The 26,290-nt window shown below is 41.1% G+C and overlaps 4 protein-coding genes across 5 annotated transcripts in view; 3 read left to right on the top strand and 1 right to left on the bottom strand.

The window, feature by feature from the left end:
- Positions 1-5,274, top strand: part of coro2aa (coronin 2Aa) — a 34,822-nt gene extending 29,548 nt beyond the window's left edge. For both annotated transcript variants that reach the window (XM_035169147.2, XM_035169155.2), the window contains exons 9-12: positions 1,208-1,320; positions 1,432-1,522; positions 1,625-1,884; positions 2,575-5,274. In XM_035169147.2, the coding sequence (XP_035025038.1) occupies positions 1,208-1,320; positions 1,432-1,522; positions 1,625-1,884; positions 2,575-2,712 (602 nt within the window). In that variant the 3' untranslated portion in view covers positions 2,713-5,274. The remainder of the gene's footprint in view (positions 1-1,207; positions 1,321-1,431; positions 1,523-1,624; positions 1,885-2,574) is intronic.
- Positions 5,275-9,006: 3,732 nt separating this feature from the next.
- anp32b (acidic (leucine-rich) nuclear phosphoprotein 32 family, member B) lies at positions 9,007-15,682 on the bottom strand. The gene is made up of 7 exons (XM_035169174.2): positions 15,477-15,682; positions 12,939-13,088; positions 12,716-12,838; positions 11,814-12,006; positions 11,511-11,635; positions 11,361-11,427; positions 9,007-9,737 (listed from the first exon to the last, which is right to left on the bottom strand). Exons 1-7 carry the CDS (start codon positions 15,528-15,530, stop codon positions 9,655-9,657), a joined length of 795 nt encoding a protein of 264 aa, XP_035025065.1. The 5' UTR covers positions 15,531-15,682; the 3' UTR covers positions 9,007-9,654.
- A 609-nt stretch (positions 15,683-16,291) lies between these two features.
- On the top strand, positions 16,292-20,164 carry hemgn (hemogen). Its single transcript, XM_035169168.2, has 4 exons — positions 16,292-18,053; positions 18,386-18,470; positions 18,897-19,462; positions 19,582-20,164. The coding sequence occupies exons 1-4, from the start codon at positions 17,957-17,959 to the stop codon at positions 19,695-19,697; spliced, it is 864 nt and encodes a 287-aa protein (XP_035025059.2). The 5' UTR covers positions 16,292-17,956; the 3' UTR covers positions 19,698-20,164.
- Positions 20,165-20,828: 664 nt separating this feature from the next.
- On the top strand, positions 20,829-25,212 carry trmo (tRNA methyltransferase O). The gene is made up of 6 exons (XM_047338244.1): positions 20,829-21,179; positions 21,279-21,457; positions 22,190-22,364; positions 23,265-23,422; positions 23,958-24,524; positions 24,898-25,212. Exons 1-6 carry the CDS (start codon positions 21,079-21,081, stop codon positions 25,137-25,139), a joined length of 1,422 nt encoding a protein of 473 aa, XP_047194200.1. The 5' UTR covers positions 20,829-21,078; the 3' UTR covers positions 25,140-25,212.
- The last annotated feature ends 1,078 nt before the right edge of the window (positions 25,213-26,290 follow it).

Genomic DNA, 26,290 nt, shown 5'->3' with positions numbered 1-26,290 from the left:
GTGAAGCCTGCAAACATCCTACAAGGATGTTTTTAATGTTATCCTGATATTTTGCTTGCTGAGTGTGGTGAAGGTAGAAATACAATAGAGACGGGGTTTGTTTGGGATAATAAACTAAATGTACTGTGTGTGGGACGAGACAGCAGCTGCTCGGTTTTATTTTGCCATTTACTTTTGTGGACATCACTTAATAGAACTAACATGGACTGCAATATAAAAAGTTGCATGATGTCAGCGTTTTAAATTTTTTTTTTTATAGATTAGATTATTTTCTATCATTGTTCTCTTTTAAAAACATCTTGTAACTACAATGGCACAGAGTAGATTTAATACCTCCACCAAGGGCCAAAGGTCTCTGTAAACTCAATCAAGCTGTACCAAATTCCACCCACTCATAGGTATCAGTTCCTTGAATAGACCTGATTTTTTAAAACCAAGATCCATGAATTATTATCTGGGAAATCAGTGAAAATATCAAAACATCTTGCAGTGTTAAGACGGGCTGTGGCACGATTGTTGGTGTCAGTGAGCAGCAGGTCTGAAGACAGAAATACTTTGTTAATGAGAGAGGTGAGAGGAGGGTGTCCCGGCTGGGGGGGGAGCTACAGTAACTCTGATAACCACTCTTTACAACTGTGCAGAACCATCATTTCAAAGCGTCAGCCGGCCAATGTCAGCATCTTATATCGGCCACTTCTTTCTGATGTGAATCTAGTGAAACACCTTTGAGATGTGATAGAACAGGAGATTGAATTTGCAGCTAATAAATTATGTGATTTTAATCATGTCAATGTGGAATCTCAAAGGAATTTTTCTAATTTCTTTTGGAATCAGTGACACGAAGATCCGAGGTGTTCTTGAGAGCAAAGGGAGGATCTACTCAGTATTAGTCTGGTGTTTCTAATAAAGTGCTGGTTCAATGTATCTCACTGTGACAGCACAGGTATCATGTAGCACTGTAGTTCAGCAAGAAATATAGTTACTCACCGGAGCGTTTCAAGGGACTGTGTGCTTACTGTGCTTACACATAATTAATAGGAAAGGTTAAGTCCCATCCCTCACCACCACCCCAGGTATACACACACATTTAGAAACCTCTATGAAGCCTTTGGCAGAAAGCTGGTGCCACGGGGGCTTCGTTCATCAGCTGTTCTCAAGGCAACTCTCTCAACGTCCCTGGTTACTCAGCATGTGTGTTCTCCCCCAGGTGTGATGCCAAAGAGAGGCCTGGATGTGAGCTCCTGTGAGGTGTTCAGGTTCTACAAACTGGTGACAATCAAGAGTAAGATTGAGCCATTGTCCATGATTGTTCCCCGCAGGGTAAGAGTACACTGATTCACACAAACTTTCAACATAGCATCAGTTTGTGGTTCAATACATATTAGAAAACGTTGGTGTCTGTGTGTAAACATCTTGTGTTTGTGTTTGTAGTCAGAGTCGTATCAAGATGACATCTATCCCATGACGGCAGGGAACAAGCCTGCGATGACTTCAGAGGAGTGGCTCAGTGGCATCGTCAAAGGTCTGAACACATTCATGCACGTGTGTGTGTGTCTGATGTATTTTGTATACTCTGGCGACGTGTACAGGTTTGCAACTCATCTCCCTCCTCTTCGTCTTCCAGGCCCGGTGTTGATGTCTCTGAAGCCCGGAAGTCAAATAGCAGAGTCGTACTCGGAGATGAGCAAAGGGCTGGGACATTCACTGGACACCCGCAGGTCTCAGAGCCGACCGGGCATGCTGCAGCTGGCGTACATTCAGGACCAGCTGGGGAGCAAAGACGGCAAAGAGAACAGCGGCAACGGAGATGATGACAGGAGCCGGCTGGCCGTCAGCAACGGAGAGGACCCTGCACTTTGCTCTCCTCCGAGGACAGAGAACGAGGTGCTGAAGGTTTTTAGTGTCTCCACCTGTAGGGGTGTTCTCTCCTTTTATATCACACAGTTTGTACAACGATTTAGTTTTGACAATATTCCAAGGATGTGGGGCGATGCTATTTTTTATTTTATTATTATTATTTCTAGTTTTTTTAATTGATGGCTATTTGGGTTGGTCGGTCCACCACTTTGGTTTTAAAACATTTAAACTGTTCATGACCCCTACAGGATAAACCCTAATTAGTTTGGTAAATCTATTCATCTAACGTCACCATGAGGGTGAAGCATCGGGGCTGCCATCGGTGGAGTCGTTTTTCTGCCCGGCTATAAACCAGGGAACTTCGGCGTGTTGGTTAAGCGAACACTTTTAAACCTATTTGTTTAAGTTTTGTTTTCCTGGTACTCACTGTATGTCGAGTAATGCTAAACAGGAGTCAAATTCCTTGTATGTGCACACACACTTGGGCCAGTTCTGATTCATATGCTGATGAGATTCCTATTTGGGTTTTTGAGAAAACTGTACCTCTTGACAACTACTGGATCTTTACTGTGCAATTTGGTTTTATGGCAGCGGCACAGTGAGAGAACACTGTGCAGTGAGACTTTAGTGAGTAAATCAGATTAAGGGGACCTGTCTCCCTTAACTCCTGTAAAAAAACAACAACATGAATATATTGTTCCTGTGTTTCGTCCACAGTTGCTTCTCAAGTTCCACAAGCAGCAGGAGGAGATCCGGCGGCTGAGGGAGCTCCTCAACCAGAGGGACGTGCGGGTCAAACAGCTGGAGCTGGAGATTAAGAACATCAAAAACACCCAGCCTCAGAGCGCACTTTAAGATCTGCCCGACCTGCAGAGTCACCTTCACCTCCTCACGGGACACATGCATCACTATATAAACTTACTAACCCTACTCTGATGGCACCGCACTCTTTTGCAGGGTCCTGAATCGCTCGCTTTCCCGATGAAACGAGACCCCATACTCACAGCACAGGGGGTGATTCCAACCTTGACTTTGTGTTTTTGCTTTCTTTTGTCTTTTCTGTCACTTCTTCACAAGATGCACATATTCTTTGTTCATGTACATACACTTCAACACTGAGTCTTACCCAGCTGTAACAAGTTTTAAAAACTCTTTGCACCTTTTGACCTTTCCCCTGTTTTTCTTTTGTATGCTCCACAGCTATGCAAGTGTGTTGTACTAGCTTTTTGTAATGCTCTTTGTAGCTGAGAGGTTGACGGGTATGTGTGGGTGTGCCTGCGTTGCCTGACTGATGTGGCTGTCTTGTCTGTGTGTAGTTTGGAAGTTGTTGCAGAGCAGGAGCAGACGTCCTGTGTGATTGTAATGACAACGCTGAATTAATTTTCTATGCTTGGTGACTGTTTTGTCCATGATGTAAACTACTGTTAAATGGAGACGTCCCTGAGACGTTTGGACCCCGGCTGTACTGAATGTGTGCTTGGATGAGAGTGAGCTAAATGAATGAGAAGATCACGATCCCGGGTGTTCCATTGAGCTGCACATTATTTGCTGAATTTCTTTTATTTCTGAATGACTGGACAAATATTGACAAATCAATGTTTCACAGCAGCTATTGTGTAAGCCAATTCTGTAACTGATGCCATGTAGCAGTTTTGATCTTAATTTTTTTATATTTATTTTAAAATACAGTCAAAAACAAAACAAATAATAATCACGATCTTGAATTCATGTTTGTAATTTGGGGGGAAATACATCACACAAAGTGTTTAGAGGCTGCTTGATTTCTCCTGATGTGAACTCACTGTGAAGAAAAGGTTTAAAGCCATTATAGAGAACTGAACCACTTTAGACCTCCTGGTTTTCAATGTGTTTTCCCACAGAGTGCCTTTCTACTGCCCTTTGTAAAACTATAACACGATATACTGAGGTTTTCTGTTCGTAGTTGAAGCTAAAATATCTCAGACAGTCAGTGGAGTTTGAATAAATCACAACTGATTAAGATTATGAACCATGATAAACACGAGCTGTCACTTCTCGCAGGTTGAGGTTGAGTCATTCATTTCTAGATCGGTTAAACTGGCTGCCATCTAACTTGGTACGTTGGTTTGTAGATTTCCACGTCTCGCTCACGATACATTTATGTAACTTTGGTGATCCGGTAACTAGCAGCATCATCAGGTCCAAATTTGGACTTGTCCATTACTGTGGTTCAGGACCAAACTGATGACATCATCCTCAGGTGTTCTGTTGTTACAGCTCATTTGCTATTGTGAGTATGCTAACATGCTAATCTAATATTTTAAACATGGTTAACATTCAACCTGTTAAACGTTAGCATATTAGCATTGGCACTGTGATTACATTTTACATTACATTTTAATGGAATATTTTAAACATGGTTAACAATAAACTTGTTTAACATGAACTTGTTAGCATTGACACTGATTATAGTATGACAGCATGCTTACATGCTAATGTAATATTGTAAAAATGACATATTAGCATATTATCTTTGTCATTATGGTTCATTTGTATTTAACTCACTGAATAGACAACATAACCAGACCTGGTTATTTGACCCACTTTGGTAAATGTACCAACTCTATCTAAATATATCAATATCACACAAATATAGTTATACAGTAACAGGATGTGATGTCACCCATAGTGCACACGCTCAAGCAGAAGCTAGAACTTTTATTGTCAATGCACAGAGCACATTAACATTGAGCAGCCTGTAGGCTTATCCACACAAACCTGACATATTAAAGACCAGAAAAGAGAAATTAACGGATTTAAAACATTAAAAAATATATTTAAAATATGTTCAGGTGTAACTTATGGAAACTGAGATAGCTTGTTATCGATATGTGCTCTTTTGTTTTACCTAAACATATTTATCGCAGCAGCTTACTGGTGTTGCAGTAAGATTGCTGATATTGCTCTTCTGGATGTTTCACGTATGCTGACCATTTACAGAAATGTAGTGGGTTATGATTCGAGCTGCTGCGTTTGTGCATCAATCTCCAGATCCACTTATTCTGGAGCTTTCAGTGGTCTTCATCAGCAGAAAAGGTCTGTGAGTAGACCTGGTGCAGCTTATTGGAGCTTGTGATGAATGAACTCAGGCTCAGCTTTTAAGTCAATAACATGAATAATAAATGTTCAGAATAATGGCTTATTTTAACAACTACAGCTCAGTGACAACTGAGCAAATTTGTTTTCTCATTTGCTCATGAAAACTAAAAGCCAAAACAATCAAGTTAGTGAATATTATTCTGCCCAAATAATGATTTTTGAATAACTACAGCTCAACATTTACTTGCTGGTACAAATAAAAAGGTGAATTGTTTTTTAGAAGGTGTACAGAGATTCCCAGTATGATATTTGAGCTTTGAAATAAACTCTGTGAGAAAATATATTGTCTGTGTGAGGCTAGTGGAACAGAAATGAGCTTAAAGGTTTTTGCCTCTTTACATTTAACATCTTACCACATATGATAAACTTATAAATGCTGTGTCTGTTTTTAGATGCTTAGAGCCACAACAGGCTTTCAGTTAAACATTGTAAAAGTGTATTTACTCTGAGCCGCTGGTGAAGACCATCCTCGGGGTTTGTAGAGGTACAGTATGTTTTCCCTCAAGGAACTAGTGCATGGTGTTCATAGTTTGTGCCACGGTGCAGTCGGACCAGTCTGAGGCAGCTGATTTTTGACCTGATTATTGTTTTTAACAACAGGAACACATTCCCTTTTCTCTCACTAACTTGTTGAGAGAATAAATCTGCTGATAGACTTGTAAATATGCATAGATATCACTGAAAAGGAGTATGCTCTTACCAAAAATACCTTTTGGAAAATATCTGATATTGTGAGTTTGATATTGCATGTGCAAGAACGATCTCTTACAGAGAGAATTCTGCAGTTGCATAGACAGTGGTTGGGAAGGTAAACTGAGGTGTGGTTGTTGTTGTTGTTGTTGTTACACAGATACTGTAGCTGTTAGTAGATAACCAGTCCGATACAGGATGAGAGAATACACAGTATCCACACCTGCATTGTAGTCAGAGGCACAAGCTCCAGAATGATTTTCTAGATTTGGCCACTTGTAAAAAAAAATTAAAAAAAAGGTAACACGTGAAAACTGCCAAACCGACACACACACTGGTTTCAATGCAGTGGTGCTCTGACCCCTGTGACCTCTGTCAGGACAGTTCTAGCACAGCTTCATCTCTAGCTTTTGTCCAGGAGCAGCGGCGTCCAGCCAGGGTCAGTCCCAACCCCCGCCGCTGTCAATGGACAAGTTTCAACACTTTCCCACCATCAACTGCTGCTTTGACATTAGTTCAAGGCCTGATTGGGTCGTTCCTTCACCTTTAACAGTTTTAGGTCACCGCTTCTTTCCTTTTCTGTCGCAGAACAACTGCAAACTGGAGACTCATATCCACTTTTCACATAGAATTTCTCCAAATGGACGTTTACCTATTAAAAAAATACATATTTGTGTGTTTCTGGTATTTCTACCTCTCAAAAGCCTGCCTGGAAAAAGCCATGGAAAATAATAATTATTTAAAACGTGTGCCAAATGTGTGCATTTAAAAAGCAATCACAGGTTGGGGAATTCAGTAGCTTGAGGCAGAATTTAACACACATAGATTCTCAGCCTGTAAGAAATACAGTGCATCACGGGATAAATAACAACAGCAGCTGCCATTTCAACACTATCTCACTGCCACCACAACTTTACACTCACATTTCCTGAATCTTCATTGATACAGTATAATGGGCTTATTCATTGACAGAACTTAGCAGTTTTTTCAAAATCTCAAAATTATGCAGCAAACCAAAAACATAATTTTTTTCTTATCCCTGTCTGTCCAAGTAGTTTCTTGTGAGAATGATATATTTCTGCTTTAAGTTATAAGTGGAGATGTGTTGGAATCACATCTCACCAACCAATAAGAATAGTCCTAACACAGTGTGTTGATTTATAATTGGTTTACTTGTAATGATGAAATCCCAGATTGTTTTTTAGGAAAGGAAGTGTCTAATGAAAATATCCTAATTCTTGTAAAACAGGAAATATAGGATTAACTTATACAAGGGAGTAAATATGGCTTTTGCTGTATCGATTATGACCCTAAAAAATATCTTTATTGTAAACCTCCAACTTCATTTAGATGCAATAATAAATCACTGGAAAACCACCGTGAGATGATCAATGACTGAATTTGATTCCACGTTTGCCTGTTGTGTGAGTAATTGAAAGCTAATGTCTGACATTACAAAAACAAATTGATCACCTCACTGCCAACAAGATCAGAAATACCCAACCTTTAATTCTGTGAGTGTGTAATTAGTATAATTTGCACCAGTGCAAATAGAGTGTAATAATTACATATGCCATGAATTAGTGAGTCATTGAAAGTGTTTTGTTTTTGTTTTTCAAAGGCACCAAATTTTATGAATGAATCATCACAATGTTTTGTTTGAGTGATATTCATTTACAGGAAACTATAATAGTTCAATGCGTCACATGATCATTATTGTGTTTCTCTGTCATGAATGTGGTCAATACCAAGACATCACAAAATAACCAAAACTGGAACAATAATATCATCTATTCCTAATCAGCTGTAATATTCAGTGTTTGAAAGTGTTTGAGTCAATAAATAATCTCCAAATGTAGTTATAACGATGTATTTCAAACTGTCTGTGAAAACTGAAAAAGATTTTATCCCCCTTCTTTTAATATTGTTTTTAAAACAAGTTAAATATTTATATATGTATTAATAACAAAGTATAATTAACTTTTTGGGAAACCCATTTGTCTGTTTGTAGACCTTCATATTCTACTTCCACAAATCAACTGAAATTTAAAAAAGGCACAAAAACTTATATTTAAGCAGTTTCTTTTACTTGTTTTTACAAAAACAGTTTCCTCAGTTTACTGTTGAATAATTAGAGTGAAAATAGACATTTCTCATCTGTACATGATTGTCTGGCTTGTGTTTGAAATAGACAGTAACTATAAGCTTTTAATGAACCTGCAGCCTTGAGATTAGCAGCCATAAACACTTAAAAACAAATAAGTTGTTCCTAAAAAACAGAGTGATACAGTGTCGATGCCATTTCTGGACTTACTGTTAAATGGTGCATGGTATCCTGGGATTACATTGCTTTTCTGTAAAATGAAAAACTAGTTTGGTACAGAAAGTGTTGCACACTGCAGACAACAAGCCACTGCGACCTTTACCTGGGGGAAACTCTTAGAGAAAGGCTTTGTATTCTGTCAACTCGGTCTTAAAACACTACTCACATGCTCGTTTGTCCTTTCAGTTATTGGTCATTTTAAACCATTGGACTCCAACCTGACAAGAAACAGAGTGGGTTCATGCTCCGGACAAAAATGTGGAAAATGTGGATTCCTTAATAGTTTCTCCTCCTCATCCCTGTGATTAATTCAAAAGCAACAACCTGGAAAGACTTGACTGCTCAGACCCAGTGGACATTGCATCATCAGGCAAGTGTCTGGAATCTGGTTGGAATCTGTGGTGCTCAGTTTTCCTTCGTGGCTGTGAAGTGATTCATGTCTTCTTATATTACAGAGTAAACATATTTAACCAAAGTTAATGATTGTTTGAGTCTTGAGTTTTAAACATACTCTCTTTGATTTGGCTAATTCAGGCTAAAGTCTCATACAGTACAGTCTCATATGAAAAGGCATTTTACAAAGATAGACTGTTGACTTGGTCTTCGTCTCTTCCACAGAATTCACTTTAAAAGGATCTGAATGAAGACAAGAAATGATCATGGTGACCACATACAGTACGTACTGATAAGATTTTTTTTCCCCATCCACCCTCTGATCCAGATCTGCTCAAAAAATTGTATGGGTTCATCCCTGACGCATACTACATCCTTCCACCGAGTTTTGTGGAAATATGTTGAGCTGTTTTTGTATAATCTTATAAGCTTTGAAACAGACAAAAAAAAAATCTAAACATAACCTTTAAAACTAGACTGGACTGTATAATACGGCTGCCATCACGGTGGAGAGCACAGAGCTTATCAGCAGGGGGGGAGGTCTTTCATCCCTTTACGTTATTTTGGGACATGACAAAAGCAAGGCAGCAGCAGAGAAAAGCACAAAATGTTAACATTTTATTTACAAAGTTGTTTTTTTTGTCATACAGAAAGTAAAAATGTAGCTACAACCTTGATTTGTGCAACAGGCGGCCACACTAAAAATCATGGCTCGCTGGTTGCACAGCTGCTATAGCAATAATTTTATTGGGAAAAATAAGGAACAGAAAAAATAATAATAAAAGACAAAAAAAATGAGAAATAATGAACCCAACAACAAAAAAAATAATTCATCCAACAAAATATTAAAAGCACAGACCCAAAACTAGATACCAGTCCCAAAGTTCTCACACGGGAATACATAAAGAGGGATCGACAGTGAAATTGTGGAATGCTGAGTGGTGGGCTGCCTGAGAACCTCTGGGGGCCATGGGGCGGGTGAGGTGGAGGGTGTTGGGTGGCTCTCAGTTCCATTTGGGGAGGCAAAAAAAAAAAAGAAGAAAAAAGACAGAGGAGAAGGAGGTTGAGGGTGGGGCAGCTCCACTCGGCCCACCCATCCGGTACAGTCTTGCCCCATTAAAAGAGCTCAGAGCTGGGGGAGGAGGGGGTAGACGTGGATTACAAAGGCGGTGCGAGTTGTAAGAGGGCGGACGTTCGGGTTTGTGAGGGAGGAAGGGTAACTCGGTAGGCTCTTGTTTTCAGCTTTGCTCGTCTTAATCGTCGTCCTCGTCATCGTCGTCATCGTCCTCGTCCTCTGGGTCTCGCTTTCTCTTCTCACCTTTGGCAGCCTCTGCTTCTGTAGGTAAAAAAAAAAAAACGAACAGAGAGAAACAGGTGTAAAGTTGCGTCAAGACCACAACACTGAATTATTATTCTGGGGAAATTGGTTTGGTCCCTAAAATGCTAAAAGCTACCTAAAATGTCTCTTAAAACCAAGCTGACATATTTTAAAGAGTTATTTTGTCCGAGCTACTGTCCACAATCCAGAAGAGTTCAGCTGGAGTTTTTGGCATTAATCAATTATCAAACTGAATTTCTTGATTAAATTTTAACTTCCTCAACAACAAAACCATTCAAGTCAAGGAACTGCCACATGATCAGCTGGACTTGTGGATTGTTTGCAGTGTTACTGAATGTCCACCATCGTGTTTTGCTGTCCCTTCATGTCATAATGTTACACGATTGGATGCTCAAAATAAACAGCGTCAGATACACGATCAGCAACAGCATTCAAACCGTCTGACTAATATTGTGAGGACCTCGACTCCATAACACGTCAGGAATCGCCCTGTACTATCAGGCACCAAGACATTAGAAGCAGGAGCTCAAAGTTTGGCCTCCACAGATTGGACTTGTTTTTCCAGCACATCCCACAGTTACTCGATCAGATTGAGGTCTGGGGAACTTCACAGTCAACACCTTGAACTCCTCACCGTGCTTCTCATCCATCCCTGAGCAGATTTGCAGTGCAGCAGGGTTGAAAGATGTTGCTGCAATAAGGCAATATTGATGCCGACAATGTCTACAACAATGTTTCGGTTTGAGTCAAAGTAAAATCACACATTGTGAGTGCTAAGGTTTCCCTGCAGAACATTGCCCAGAGCATCACAATCACATCACCTCTGCCGTCTTCATCTCCCTAGAAAAATGATGCTCAGGCCCCGAACCTTCACATGATGTAAAAGAAAACACGTTTCCTCAGACCGAGCCAACTTCCATTGCTCCATGGCCCAGGGCGGTCCCTCACATGCTCACACTTTGGTTTGTGTACAGGAATCAGCATGGTTAATCTGACTGGTCTACAGCTGTGATGCACTGTGTGTTCTGACCCCTTCCATCATTTACTTTACCAAACAAGCCAGCCTTTACCCCCCCATGCATATCAGTATCCCACCTCATGATAGGTGCCAATGTACGTACATAATAAACTTCTTTAACACACTTCACCCTTCAGTGGGTTTAATGTTGTGGCCGATCGGTGTATGTAACTTCAGAACTCATATTTTTCAAGATTCTTGATTTTATAACACAATATTGAACTGGTCTTGTATTGTGTCTTACTTTGAGTACAGTAATGAGTATAGTAGTAGTATATAATATAGTATATATGACTATAGTAGGCACTTTTGTTTCATTCTGCAGCTTATATACAAACAAAATAAATAAAACAATAATGCTTTTCTGTTTGTGCTAAATTCTTTAGCACTTTCAATTTTAATTTTAATTTAATTAGTAAATTGTATGTAGCTATATTCTTTAGGGTGTGGTATCCATCGGGTGGCCATCTGCAACTTCACTGCTAGATGCCACTAGATTCTACACACTGAACCTTTAATGCCTGTTACAGCTGGTTATAGTGCCATCTGTTGGATTTTCACAGACTGGGTGTATAGTTGTTCTTTAAGGAGATGATACATACCGTCTTCATCGTCATCATCATCGTCCTCATCATCATCTACTTCTCCATCCTGAGGGAGGTCTTCCTCCTTGGTAAAAATAATTCAACAAGTTAAAACTAGAAATAACACATCCAAAGTCCAAATATTTTAACTGAGTCTTTTTTTGGTACCTCATCTTCGCCGCTGACCTCCTCATCATCCTCTTCTCCTTCTACCTCCTCTTCATCTTCCTCCTCATCTTCTTCCTCATCAAAGTCCTCCTCCTCTCCATCCTCATCTTCCTCCTCTTCTCCCTCTGCAATATAAAAATAATAAGTCAACCACAGACAGAACAAAGAATGTGTCAACCAAATCATACAAACAGGTATTACATGTTTACGGTGGGGCAAGAGCCAAGCTGTGGTTAAAATATGATTGGAAGCATTGTCATAAAAACATTTCAGCTGCTCTGGGCTAAAACTGATCCTTCTCACCTTCATCTTCATCATCATCTACGCCATCACCGTCAACCTCTCCGTCAGAGTCAGAGGCTTCCCTGTCCTCCATGTCGTACCCATCCAGGTAGGTGAGCTGAGGCAGCAGCTTGAACACGCTGTCTCTGTAGTCGTTCAGGTTTGTCACTTCACAGTTGAACAGGTCCAAACTCTTCAGGTTGGCCAGTTTTTTCTGTCGATTAAATGCAGCGATGTGAAGTGAGGATGTGTCTTGAGTTAATGATATTAGATGCTGATATGTGCATAGTGCATATAAGGTTGTGTGATATGTCCCAGCAGACCATTTATACTGAGTTGCAGACAGTGCTGCCCATCAGTAAGTATAACAACTCTGTGGTACTGCTGGATTTTATTACTACGATGTTTCCATCAGTCATGAACTATCTTGATTTCTCATGTACTTGTTTGAGTTAGACAAAAACTGGATTTTGCAGCTTGTTACTTTGACTAAAAAGTGCTTTTATTTTCAAATGTTTATGCAAAAACTACTAAATCCCCTATTCTTCCACCCCTAAGTAGAAACATTTGTATGACATGTCTCCTGTATATTTTGTTCATGTTCTATCCCGATAATGATAATAATCCTTATTAAATACATAGACAATTGAGTGTTATATCTAAATATATAGAAAGTAGCTGTTGTTAAGCAAGACAAGCAATGAAGAGTAATCTAATTTACAGTAGTACAGCTGTGTGCATCACAAGATTATGTGCTTAAAATGCTTTGTCTTACTTTTTTACATTAACATCAGATAAAATAACGAAAAGCACAATGTCTGAACCCACTAAACACAAAGTGTTCACATGCTGTAGACATTCAGATGGCCTGCGTGTGGCGTGTGTTTCCTGTAAATGACGAATAACGAGACCGGAGAGCATACCAATGGTTCCAATGTGCTGATGTCTTTCAATTTGTTGCCGCTCAGGTTTAGATGTGTGAGGTTGGGTAGTTTCTCTGCTAAAACATCGAGGCCGCCGCTGATTCTGTTGTCGCTCAACTCCAGCTGAGGGAAAGATCACAGGAAGAGATTGTTATAGAAAACACTGATTTATTTCCTCATTTGAACTTTTACATCGTGTGAAATATATATGGATTCTTTTTACCTTTTTGAGTTTTCCTAGTTTAGGCAGGTTGGACACTGACATTAAGCCGACATTTATCAAACTGAGGAACTCCAGGTTGACAAACTCGGATGTGAGGCCCTCGATTTTTCCTTCAGGTGATCGACAATTGTCGAGGACGAGTTCTCGTACCTGGAATATAGAATAATAGTACTTAGTATAACGTCACATTAAAAATACAATATCCCTACTTTTATGCATTTTATAAAACTGTTGTTATTTGATGATGGCTATTTCCTCCAAAACACTGTAAATTCATAATAACACAAAGATATGTATTAGATCCAGTGTGTGGCAAATGTTTGCAAAGTAAAAGAACTCAGGGAACAAGTTGTCAAACAACAGGAGCAAAGTGTCTTTAATTGGGGTTTGTTGTTGTTGTGCAAAGTGAGTAAAGGTATTTTCTTCTTGCTAAACATTAGTAAAACAAGTCTGAAGGCGGAGTTTCTTTCAGACTCTTAACGCTAACACCGGTTGCGCAATTCGGTGCAGGACGAAAAACAAGGCTGCAAAAAAAAAGTTGTTGTCAAACGTCAAAGATTCACGATTTCAGCAGTAAAACACCGACATGGAGGAAACGTCTCCGTGTATAAACACAGAGGGCTTCGTTTATCCGGGGACGACAGTGAACACGTTGATTCGTTTGAAACGAGGAAGAGCACAGCAGCAGCGGCAGCTTCCCATGACCTGCTGGTGCAGCCACTAATGACAAATGCAATGATTTTTGTGAGCTAGCTCGCTACAGGCTAGCCATTGCCCCCTTTTAAACGCTGCCGTGCGGTAGAGGAGCAGCTCCACGGCTCCGTGTGCCCGCCGCCATTAGCCAGCAGCAGCGGAAAGGAGTGCGAATACACCCTTTAGTGAAGCGCTTCTTTTTCTCCGTTAGACCAGCTTTTCATGGGGGAAGTGGAATATCCCTTTGCCGTCGAGCGAACGGCCGATATGGCCAGTTTGTCTCGGGGTAACTACGTCGAGTTCAGGTCGAAGGAAATGTGTCGAGAGCGGAAATTTTAGTGAAAAAAAAAAACAAAGATGGAGACGGTTCCTTTCTCCCAGAGCTTCAAAGACGACAGAATGACAACATGGCGATCCCCGAGACACAGTATGCAGCTCTCCGAACACCTTCCATGGCGAAAAGTGATGTTTAGAAAGTGTAACGGTCGTTTCTTGCACTGTGCTGAATTAATATCTCCGTGTGGAAATCGTTTTATTTCGTGCTCGGGTCCAGGGGAAACACCGAGCGTCGAGTTTTCCCCTGCCCACGCACGAAGCGCGGTGCACCGGATCTCCGTGTCATTCAGGCAGCCTGGCCCGGCCAGAGGCCGCCGGGCGACAAATCGAGCTGTTTTAGCTCCGAGCAGCAGCGAGTCGAGCTTTAACGACATGTATTTAAAGGCAGAATGGTTGTTTGCGGGGTTTTGAGTGATTTCCTCGGCACATTTCGTTGTCTGCGACCCCGTTTGGCGACGGGGCTAATATGGCGGGAACAAAAACACGGAGTTGGGAGGCTGGTGTCTGAATGAGTCCCACTCGCCAGACTTCATTTAAAAAGTGTGTGATTTTTAACACCGGCGTAAACGCGCGGGTACGAGCCGTAAACGTGGCTGCTGCGGGAGTGTGGAGGCTATTTTCGGGGGGATTTACCGCCGCACACTCCCCTTTTTTCTTTTTTTTTTTAAAAAGCCAAGCAACAGCTTAAACGTGGCTTTTAAAACAAATCGCTATTACGTGAAGAGTTGGCCGCCTGCTCGTGTTTGTGCAGAAATGTGAACGGGCTTTTGGTATGAAGAAGTGGTGAAGGTATGGATGACTCGTGAAGCAAGTCACTGTGTGTGTGTGTTTTTTTTTTTTTTTGTTGTCGCTGCTGATTGTGGCCGTTTTGATATTAACGTGCTCCGTGGAAATTTCACGACACGACCCGTGATCGGCGACGGCCCGGGGACACGCCACGAAAAACCGGCTATTCTCGCACAAACGCCTCGAAGTTGTAAAGTGCATTTTTGGAATAAAAAAAAGAAAGCAGCCCCCGTTTGAGCAGTTATGCTAGCAGCAAACATGGCTTCCAAGGGTCTGTGTGAAAGGTACCGCTCTGTGAATGCCAAACGCGGCGCAGGATGCAAATGTGATAATACAAGCGGCGTAAGAAAAAAAAAGAAAAGAAAGAAGTTTACGGATTGTGCTCCGACGGTGGAGCTGAATTGTGTGTGTGCACCAAGGAGCGAGGAGGGTTAAAGCACTGCGATAATACCAGCGAGCTGAGAGGGGGATCGCCGCTTCAAAGTAACGATTGAATCTCGCTTTTCTCCCCTACGCCCAATCCGAACCAGTGTGGAGGGTTAAGCTTGTTGTGCGACTGCTTTCCGCCCCATTATGGAGGAGAAACACCACCGCGAAGCCCATGTGGTCACCATTGCGTTAGCCACACAGGTCACTCGCAAAGCAGAAAAAAGTAGCAAGCTAGCTAGCGAGAGGCTAGCCAGAAAACTAAGGGCTGGTTTCTTTAAAAAAAGCACGACTCACATCAGACGGTGTCCTGTTTCTTAGCTCCAAGTGGATCCTCTTGTTCATGTCCATCTCGCCCCGTGCAAGTGAAACTTTTCTCTCCTGGGTTTCGCTGGGATCTTCAGTCCAAAGGCAGAGATGCCCTAATGGAGGGAGAATATAGGACTGTATAATGAACTGAGCCAAGCGCTAAGTTAGTCGGAGAGAGGAGAGACAACCATGGAGGGAAACGGGACTGAAACAAAATATACGCCCAACAGCGCCATCTGCGTCCAGATCCGCCCATCGCCCTCCACAGGGCCATTGCAGTCACAAAACATGACGCTGCCCCGAAACAGAGCTGTGGTGCAATTTATTTCTGTGAGGAAACTACTGTACGATGAGAAGCGGAGACAGGGGCCGTTTGTCCGATCGCCTTTATTAAACCGAGGCATGTGTGCATTTTACGCGAAGTAGCATTCTGCCAATTGGACGTCGAAAATACAAAATAAAAGTCGGTCACACGAGGAACTCAGCTGCCTCATAACTAAGTTCCACAGCTTGAAAACACTGTACACTTCATTTTGCCTTTGCTGCTAATTCACTGTAGGTATTGTAAAAAAATAAATAATATCCTGTATGTTTTTCAAACCTGTTGCCCTCCAAAACAAAATGTCTTTTCTTTCATAATAGTCCAGGAAATGAACGCTGTGAGAATTTTGTTCAATAAACTGCCAAAATGCATCAACTTTCTTGTGTTGTGTTGAATGTTTTACATATTTCGTAGCACTGGACCATGTGGACACATTGCCAGAAGGGGTGTATTTGGTTTGCAGTAAAGAGAGCATTGTGGATGCATATGGTTGGGCTGGGTACCCCTCCACCCCAACCCCCTTTACTTCCTGAGACACCAGAGCCCTGAAGCAGAAGTTGACTATTAACCGTTGATTCTGCCCCGGGCGACAAATCACCAAAGACATTTTTGACGTTTTTCAATTTATATATTTATCTTTAAGGTCAATAATGTGAAGATTAGACTGAAATACAGATTGAATCCAGCTGAAAATAGTGTGCACCCACTTTATCAGCCATCAACAGCATATTACCCAAATACTCCATCTTTAGCCTTGTGCATTTTAAATGTACTGTATATAGTCTTTGCACTGTTTAATATCAGAGGTTGGTAGTTTAGAGGGGACACCAGGAGATGGCACTGTGATATCTACTTTGGTATTTCTCCAACTTCAGTTTCTTTGGAAAATACAGTGTGTGAGAGTGACAGCCTTTTTGACTGATAACCAATCATATGCAAAACGTTCTTGTGTCTGCTGAACTCTTATCAGCGGAGGAGTTCCCTGTGTTCAGCCTGTGATCTTAGCTGGAGGTCAATCGAGGGTCCTGGTGATGGATGGGGATGTTCGGGGTAGTTTGAATTTGAATGTAACTAAATCTGGAGCTGGAGAAGATTTGTGATACTTTGCAGAGTGAGGTCTTACAAGATGTGTTTTTTTTTGTGCATATTTCCCACTGCGACTATTTTCCAACCATGAAATATACACTATATGAATCAGACAACTATATATTTACCGTTCTCGCACTGTAATTGCATAAGGTCATGTGTGGATTCTGTTGAGGCTCCTTCAATGCAGCAGGGAGTGAATTTAACAAGGGACACTCAACATTTCCCCAACAGTGCTGGAGGCAATTGGCAGCTGAGTGTTATTTACCCTGCTGGATGGCTTCTTTCACTGAGTCGCTCAAACACACACATCAGCGCTCAATGTGCTGTGAGAAGATTGAGAACACACCCCAACCGAGCGGCTCTCCATCTGTGAGATAAGATGAGTATGCCCTGATGCTAGAGTTGAAGACAGGATTTCTTGCTTCGTGGCATTTTTCAACATTGTAGTTTACCACAACATAAGACACATTTAGCATCTTGAAAAAAAGCAACACCTAGGGCTTTAGAATTTTATCCTATCAAGAACCTCATTTATCTCTGTCTGTTTTTCAGCCTCCAACATTTTGTTTGTCAAATTACCAAGTTTAATAATTGTCCAAATTCTGTTAAAGTCTACTTGTTTCCATTGCTAAGCAACAGCAACATTTTACAAATGACCCAAAGCTTCGTCATTACAATGCCTGCAAAACAGAATAGTTCCTTTTAATTATCCTGTTTTTTTACACACATTCAAATTTCACACACACTTTTTGTTTTTTCTGCTTTGCATTATAGGCAGCAGTAAAAAGCTGTATGGGTCTCTTCTATAACCACATTTGTTTTGTACTTTATCCCTATCACACACCGCCCTTACTCAACTTGCTCCAGTCTTCTTCTTTTTTGCAGTCCTCTGTCAGTGCTGTGCCAACTCCTCCAGCTTTACAAATATGATAAGAGCAAAGCTGCAGGAACTCTCCCAGCACTTTGGTAATGGTTAACCAGATAATTCATTAAGGGGTGGGAATAGAAAACAGTCAGAAGTTATTCTGACTTCTTCTCTGTGCTTTGCCCGCCTTCCATGAGTTTGAATTCATTCATAGTGGGACTAACAATGGAGAAGACGTTGCAGCAGGAGAAACAAGAGACAGAATATAAAAATCCAAATGACGACCAAGGTAACATTTAAAATGTCTGCTCTTCTTTTCAAATTAGTCCTTTACTTATTTCCACAGTAGAAATTCGACTGACAACATAGTTTATATTACTTTTGGATATAGAACACTACCTGAGCTATTCACTAGAAAGAGAGACAAGTTTAATCTTTGTTATTATATTTTACACTCAAGTGTTTTATGTATTTGGAAGAGAAACTTCTGTAATCCATATCTTCATATGTCACCAGCCACTTTCATTAGCCAGCCACGAATTACAAATACTTCTTGGTGTGTCTTTGATTTCACTCTTCACTTGTCTACATGGTCTCTTTGCTCGGGTTTCTGTTTTAAAGGTGGAATCCACCGCCGATTGCGGGACAGGGATCTGCTCAGAAAGAGGAAGGCCGAGACTGAAGAGAAGGACCAGTGGGTTTTGGGGTAAATTTATAGAGAAAGCACAGTCAATATTAGAGAAGTGAGCTAAATTTGCAGCTCTGCTCATTTGGACTGTTTGGTTCAGCAATGAAAAAATCCACAAATATAAGAACTTCAGTGTAATGACACTTAATAAGTATTTCAATGCAACAGAAACAGAAGTTTCACTAATGTGAATAAGGCTTGTTAACACAACTCGCATAACACTTTACAGAGCACAGTGAATTATCAGCAAACCTAGCTGCTTATCACTTGTCTGGTTTATATTGAATATGGAGCAAGAGGAAACCAAAGGTTGCTCTGGTGTTTCTGTTGACGCCCCAGATCTAGGTCAAGGACTTTGTACTATTAGCTTTTCTAAACTATCACATAGAGCTGTATCAATGTCCACTGTTGTCGGGCTTGATCACAATTATTGTGCTCTTTCAGAGAGGAGAGGCAGAGGAAAAGATCGAGGGCTGATGAGAAGAGCGGCACAAAAAGGAGAGGGAGGCCCAAGAAGAGTGAGTCCACGCTGGAGATACCTGTCAGTCAGGACGAGGTTGTGCCTGGATCTGTGGGGGTTGTCTCAGAGCAAACATCAGGCTCTCTGACCCCCTCGCTCACTGCAGGCAGTGACAAACCAGAGTCACAACCTGTCCCTGCCGCCTCTTCCTCCATCCCAGTCCTGGAGCCTGTCCTGACCTCTCTCTATGCTCCTCTTCTGACTTCTCCAGCACCAGTTAACCAAAGTCCAGCTCTTCTTTCTCTCTCAGTTCCTGCCCCTCTTCCCACCAGTGTTGTAGATGCAGCTTTGGTCCTTCTGCAAGCTCCAGATGCTGTTCCAGTCCCAGCTCTGTCTCGAGTCCCTGTTCCAGTTCCAGCTCCTCCCCAGGTAGAGACCCTCTGCACAGAGTCACAAGACAGAGACCCCTTTGACCAGGTCCTGATTGAAGACTTGGGCCCAGATGAGGAGGAAGACCTCTCCCTTTTGCAAGACAAAACAGCTGATGAAGGTATGAGCACAAACAATCCTTTGGAACAAACAGTTTAAGACTTTATGCTTTCTTTCTCCAACTCTACTCTTTCTCTGAATATTAACCACACACTGTCTGCCAACCTTTTTTTTTTTTAGATTTGACTGAGCCACCGTCGATCAACATACCTGAACAAGACAAAATCTTCTCCATTCCAACTTTGTCTTCTCAACCTCCACCAGAATATCTCCCAGGAAATTATTCTAATTTGTAAAAAGATACTTTTGTCTCAGTTCAGGACAAGCAAAGATTACTTCCCTCCTTGTCAGTGTGTACCTGAGTATTGTTTTGGTTGGTGTGCAGCCTGAAGAGAACAAACATGCTGAGCATTAGCATTGCTTATTTAAAAAAAAAAAAAAGTATAAATTTAAACCAAACCTGTATGCTTATTTATTCTTGGTTTGTGCTTTGCATTAAGTCAACAGCAACATTTACCTGATTTTATTTTAAAAGTAACTAGTCTGAATTACTGGTAATTCTTTGGTAATTGTAGTTTTATTTGATTGAATTTGGTAAATGTTCTTTTTTTTACCAAATAAAATACACTGCTTACATAATCGTATTGTTGTCAGTATTATCTGTAAATAAGACAAATATGTATCAATTGTCAATTGATTTTTTACTCTTCTGTGATTGTGCCACTTTGCCTTCCTTTAGCAAATATTAAAGCTTGTGAACGCGTTTTTCGCATGTTGGCCTTTTCATCAGTGTTGCATCTGCCTGTTGTACTGTCAGAATGTAAGTTCATATACTATGTACTTGAGTGAAAGATGTTTGTTCAGTATTTGTGTAAAAGTAAAAATATCACAATGTAAAAATTACAAATTGCAAATTAAACGACTATATATATATAAATAAAATTATGACATTTTATAAAAATAAAAGTACTACTAGTATTATTATTACTGGTTTTATCAGTTACCGTTTAGTTAAAGTGTTCATTATTCAGGAGTGTGTCAGTGTAATGTAATTGCACATGATATTACTCATTCTTCTTTATTTTTGATGCATTAGCACATGAGCAACATTTTAATGTTGACGCATGTAAAGATCTGAGTTCTTTATATCCTGTCTATCTACAACAATGCATTAATGTCAGAGCAGATTAAAATACTCACGAACAATATAGTAAATACATATAATATCACATCCCACCAGTGACTATGTTGTTGCACATATTTGTTCTGTATTTATAAATAAAGTTTTCTTTAAAAAAAGGTAAATGAAGCGACTCTCGGCTGCCCTCTGCTGATATAAAACGCGCAGTGCGCTGCAGCGACAGGACATGTAACATGACTCCTGCAACATACATGTGCGACCTTTGTGAAGCAGCACATGTGTGTTGCACTGACCTGCTAAAAACACGGGATGAGATCAAGTGAGAGCAAAGTCTCTGCTGCTGTCACTCACACGTTTGTCACGTGAAACGCTGCTGGTTGGCCAACCATTAAAATCCAACGTGTACTTCCGCATTGAGCAACTCCCACGTGTGTCGTCGGACGGGCGGATGGTGTGTGTGTGTGTGTGCGTGTTGAGCAGCAGCAGCAGCAGCTCGATCTAAGCTGACTGTTATTTAAAAGAGTTATACTAGTGTAATGTCAGTAAACATGGCTCCTGTGTGTGACTGCTGCTGTGAGAACATCCACAAACTGCAGCTGCAGGTTTCTGTGATGAGGAAAGAAGCGAGGAACCTGAGGTTGAGCTCGCACCGAAACAAACTGTAACAACGTCTCTATTCCTGCTTCTCTTTAAGTTTCTAAACATGGTGTCGGTTGTGCTCTCTTCTCTCCTCCAGGCAGATGTTGGACAGCGCTGTTCGAGCCCATCGCAAACAGCTGACTTCCATTCACTTTGCAGTGTCAAAGGTGGGACTCGGTGAAGCAGAGAAAGCGCTGACTCCACTCCCAGCTCCACTCCCAGCTCCAGCTCCACTCCCAGCTCCACCTGCAGCTCCAGCTCCTGCATTAGAACAAGGTGAGCACTGCTGTGAAGTGAATACAACCACTGCATAAGCAATACAAGCCTCTTCCTGCACTGGTACTAAAAAAACTACAAACTATTTTTTATATTTTATGTTATTTTCTCTGATTAGTCACTTAAATGTAAAAAAAACAATCCAATACTAAGTCACAGCTGGCCTGTAGCACTTAAATAAGTTATCTCAAGTATAAATACCATTAATCACCTCTTTGGTAAATAAGACATTCAAATATACAAAATCAAATTAATGCCGAAATGATATATGTAACTTGTAGCATTAAGGGATGTGCAAACGACAGAGTAGAGAGAAACCAAGGCCCAACAGTCCCCCAATGACACCACATTTGAATCCCCTAGATTCAGATTCACTCATAAATATCTGTCCCTTAAATTTGCCGGATCTTTTTTCATCCAAGATCCATGAATTAATCCCTGGTAGGAAAAAACGTCCTAACTCACAATTTTAAAGAGAGTGAAATAAATTCCTGGATCTGTCCCCCGATCTTGATCTGCATTAGAATTGAATGAGTTCTTTCTTGACAAATACAGCGTCTTGCATCAACTTTCAACCTAATCCGTCCAGTGGTTTTTGCGTAATCCTGCTGACAAACAAAAACATATGAAAACATAACCTACTTGTTAGAGGTAAATTACAAATAAGGGTTCCTTTGTGTTATTACTGTTTTATTAATGTTCCAAACCAACACACTATTCTCACCTATACAGGAACCATCCAGACGGTCCCGATCGGTTACATCAGCTCCTGTTTCTCGGTGAAGAACGGGACGCCCAGGCAGCCCACCATCTGCGGCCCCTCGCGCGCTGAGCTGCGCATCCAGCCGAGTGTTTTCAACAACCCGGCACACGCTCTGCTCGGCCTGGAGCAGTACTCTCATGTCTGGTACGTCACATACGCTTGGTGTCCTGCAGGTTTTATAGTTAATGTCTGTAACTTTCACTGTTCAGTCCATGGGGTCTCGCTGCTCACCCCCCCCTCAGTTTTGTGCCAGTGTGATCGCCAAAATAATTTGCTGTCTGTACAATAGGGTGAGTTACACATAGAGTGGTTGACAAGTGTTTAGAAAAGCATCCATTTATGGGAGGTATTGGTTAGTTTGTTGGTCTGTCAGCAGGACAAACTGTGAAATGGATTTCCACTTGGTTGAAGAATGGAACATGGGCCAAGAAACTGTCCATTACAGTTTGGCAGGGAGCTGGACAAAGGGGTTGTGAGATGGGTTGTGAGATGGGTTGTGAGATGGGTTGTGAGATTGTGAGATGGGATGTTTTTCCACATTTTCATCAGTGTCCCAGGGAATACCGCTTGAATCTTGAAGAAACATATCAGGCATATTAAGGGGACTGATATTTATGAATTTTGCATGTTTGGTGTGGCCTCTATTGAATTTAAGGGGACTGTTGGCGGAGGTATACGTTCTTCTGAGTGACATTCAAGTTTTGTAATGTTACTGCAGTGAAGTTTGAGGTAAAAAGTGTTAAAATGTGTTTGTGTATCATGAGTTTTTCTTGTTTGACTGAATCGTCCCTGTGTCTCGACTGTGTGGGCGTATGAAGCCGTGTGAGACTGAGGCTGTTTTAAAGGCATTCAAATTCAACTTGTTTGATTATTCAGTGATTGCAGCAGTGAGTGCGATTGGATGAGACTCTTGTCATCCATCACTGATGATTTGTTCCATTCTCTTTTTTTTTTTAGAGCTGACTCATTTCAGCAGAACACCATCTGTAAACATTTAGATTTTTGAATATTTTGTGGTCATCTCTGTATTTTCTGTGTCGACAGGATAATTTTTCTCTTTCACAAAAATGGACACCTGAGTTACAAAGCCAAAGTGAAGCCTCCCAGACTGAACGGTCGGAGAGTTGGTGTTTACTCCACACGCAGCCCTCATCGACCCAACGCCTTGGGCCTGACTCTGGCCAAACTCGATAAAGTTGTAGGTGAGTAACATCAGCTCGGTCTTATTAAATATATTCAAACCTTTAACAGCTATATATGTCTGTGTCTTTTGTGAGTACAAATGTACAGTCTGGGCACAATGTTAACATATTTTCACACTAAACTCTAAATGCTGGGCCACATAGATGTACTGAGTATTGTCACTTCCGCCAAGGACTTTATGTTTTCATCTGCGTTTGTGTCTTTCCAATATTACACAAAAAGATTTTTACCGATTTACATGAAACTTTGTGGAGGGACGGGGCATGATGCAAAGAACCTATTCAATTTTGGTGTGGATCTGGAAATTCGTTCAACATTGCGAGATAAGGTGTTTTAAACATTTTTGTTGATTTCTCAGAGAATAATTCACGTATTAAACCCCATTCTTCCAGAAAGTTTCAATAAAATCGCTTCAGTAGTTTTTGTGTAATCCTGCTAACAGCCGAATAGCAAAGAAAACTTTATTTCCTTGTTGGAGTTAATAACTGACTCTGCTCTGTAGTAACACATGCATTCCTGCTTTTCATTTTCTAGGTGACACAATACATCTGTCAGGCATCGACATGATTGCAGGCACCCCGGTCCTGGACATCAAACCCTACATCCCAGCGTACGACTCCCCACAGACCCGGACCCGCATGGAGCCTTATGACGTGAACACACACCAATCAGATGCCTCCAGTGTGGAGGAGTCCAACATCTCAAACCTCCCTAACACCCCAGATACAGACACTCAGTCAGACCTGAGAGGTGAAAGGAGCGATTGTGACTTGGAGCATCAAGTCTCAGAAGACAAACGTGAAGCTGATGTTCCTTTAACAGATTCATCTCGAGTCAGCTCTCAGTTTTCTCTGCACCGAGTGCTGGAGGAGGTCAAGGCCTATTTGAGCCAAGATGATTTCTGCCAAGGTGAGGAGCAAGTTTCAGACTCTTCAGTCAAGAAGTCTTCAGAGTCGACAGTGGACCGTCCCTGCTACGGAGAGGAGGTCTACAGCACCATCGCTGATTGGATCAGTGCGCCTCCTGTTGCCACTCTGGAGGTACACTTCACTCCTCGTGCCGAGAGGGAGCTCGCTGAATTCCTTCCCTCACATGTGTCAGGTAAGACGCTCATATAGTATACAGTGGTGGAGGAAGTACTCAAACTATTTACTCCAGTAAAAGTACAAATTAATCAACAGAAATTTACTGAAAGTGAATAAGAACTTGCTTTTGAATATATTTAAAGTATTAAAAGTAAAAGTACTTGCAGTGCAGAGTGTAGCCTATTCCCTCATGCAGCAGTCTACTACATCTTTGCTTGTGTCTACTGTACATTCTGTTTAATACATGAATAACACAGATTGGCTGAGTCTCTCCTATAAGATAAGGGTGATGTTTTCCTTCTCTCCACAAGAGGGTGCTGTTGTGACATTGATAAATCTGAATACAGTCATTCATCATTGAAAACAAAACAAATATATGTGCCACACAGGACCCAATGATGGTGTCAGACCCAGGTTCAAGTTCCTGCGCAGTGCAGAGGAGGCAGCTTCCGCCATCAGAGGAGTGCTGTCAGCAGACCCGCGGTCAGTCTACATGAGGAACCGCTGCAGGGACAGGCTCTTCTTCTTCACCCTGGACACGGCAGACATCACCTGCTGGTTTGGTCAGGGCTTTGCGGAGGTGCTGCAGGTCCGACTTTTCGAGGGTGTTGTTAAATTAAAGATTATTTAAAGGTTTTTATGTATAATTTCCTTTTTCATATCTCTTTCTGCCCCTTGTGACAAATAAACTGATCATGAATGAATGAGTGGACTTTCTTTTCCTTTTAATCATTACAGGTAGAACTCCACATACCACGAGTAATTCATTAATCCACATTGCTACAATTTGTTTTTTATCTTCAGGTAAAGCCTTATTGAGCTAGACTCAAATATGTATTTTAATACCGAGCAACAAGGGTTTTGATTATGAAACAAGGTTTTTAGGCTCTTTATATGTTTGGAATCTCACAATACCATCGTAAAGACGTCTGATCGGTCCCAAATTAGTTCTGCAGCATGAGACAATGACCACGAACACAGTGCCAGAGTCGTACAGAACAAACTTGAAGAACAAGAAATTCTGCAACAGACTATAACAGCCCTGATTGCCTTTGTTCACAGCTCTGCTTCGCACAAACTGAAGGAGGCACAGTCAAATTGTTATTTTTATAATCAGGTTAAACATTGTAATGAAAATAATCAAGCATGTCATGTCAATTTTAAAATAATACATGCATCAAAGAGGATACATATCATATAAAAATGGGTGATGAGGCCAAAAATTATATTAGTCATGATAATTATCACAATAAATTATTATTTATTATCAAGCCTGAGTTTTGCTCTTGGGTGAAGGTTGTGGTTTCCAGTATTAGAAACACTTGATAAACAGCAAAACATTCAAATGAATGATGTGTTATACCTCCTGACTGTGTTTGCCTAATCTATAAGCAATATCGTCTTTTATTTATTTAATATCTCGGGGGACACATTGAGGTAAAACCCTCATTTTCACTGGTGCTGAGGCACAATACAAAAATACAGTGAATACAATACATCTAAATTTAAACAGCAATAAAATGATACAAGGTTTGAATTAGAAGTACAATGTTAAAAAGTAAAAGTTTATGGGTGATAAAAAAATAAAAGAATAAACTAGGGCTACGTTGTAGCACTAACGGGCCGAGCACACGCATTTTGAAGCCTGTTGCGGTTAGTGGAGAGAGCGATCAATGACCAAGCGTTGCATGCGTTTTGCGGCAAGGACAAACGCTTCACTTCCTGCGTCCGTCACGCGATGTCGACCCTTGCCTGCTAATTGCTCATTACGGTCCACGCTAT

This window comes from Hippoglossus stenolepis, chromosome 2 (assembly GCF_022539355.2).
Source record: "Hippoglossus stenolepis isolate QCI-W04-F060 chromosome 2, HSTE1.2, whole genome shotgun sequence".
Taxonomy (NCBI): domain Eukaryota; kingdom Metazoa; phylum Chordata; class Actinopteri; order Pleuronectiformes; family Pleuronectidae; genus Hippoglossus; species Hippoglossus stenolepis.
This window is presented reverse-complemented; position numbering and strand designations above follow the sequence as displayed.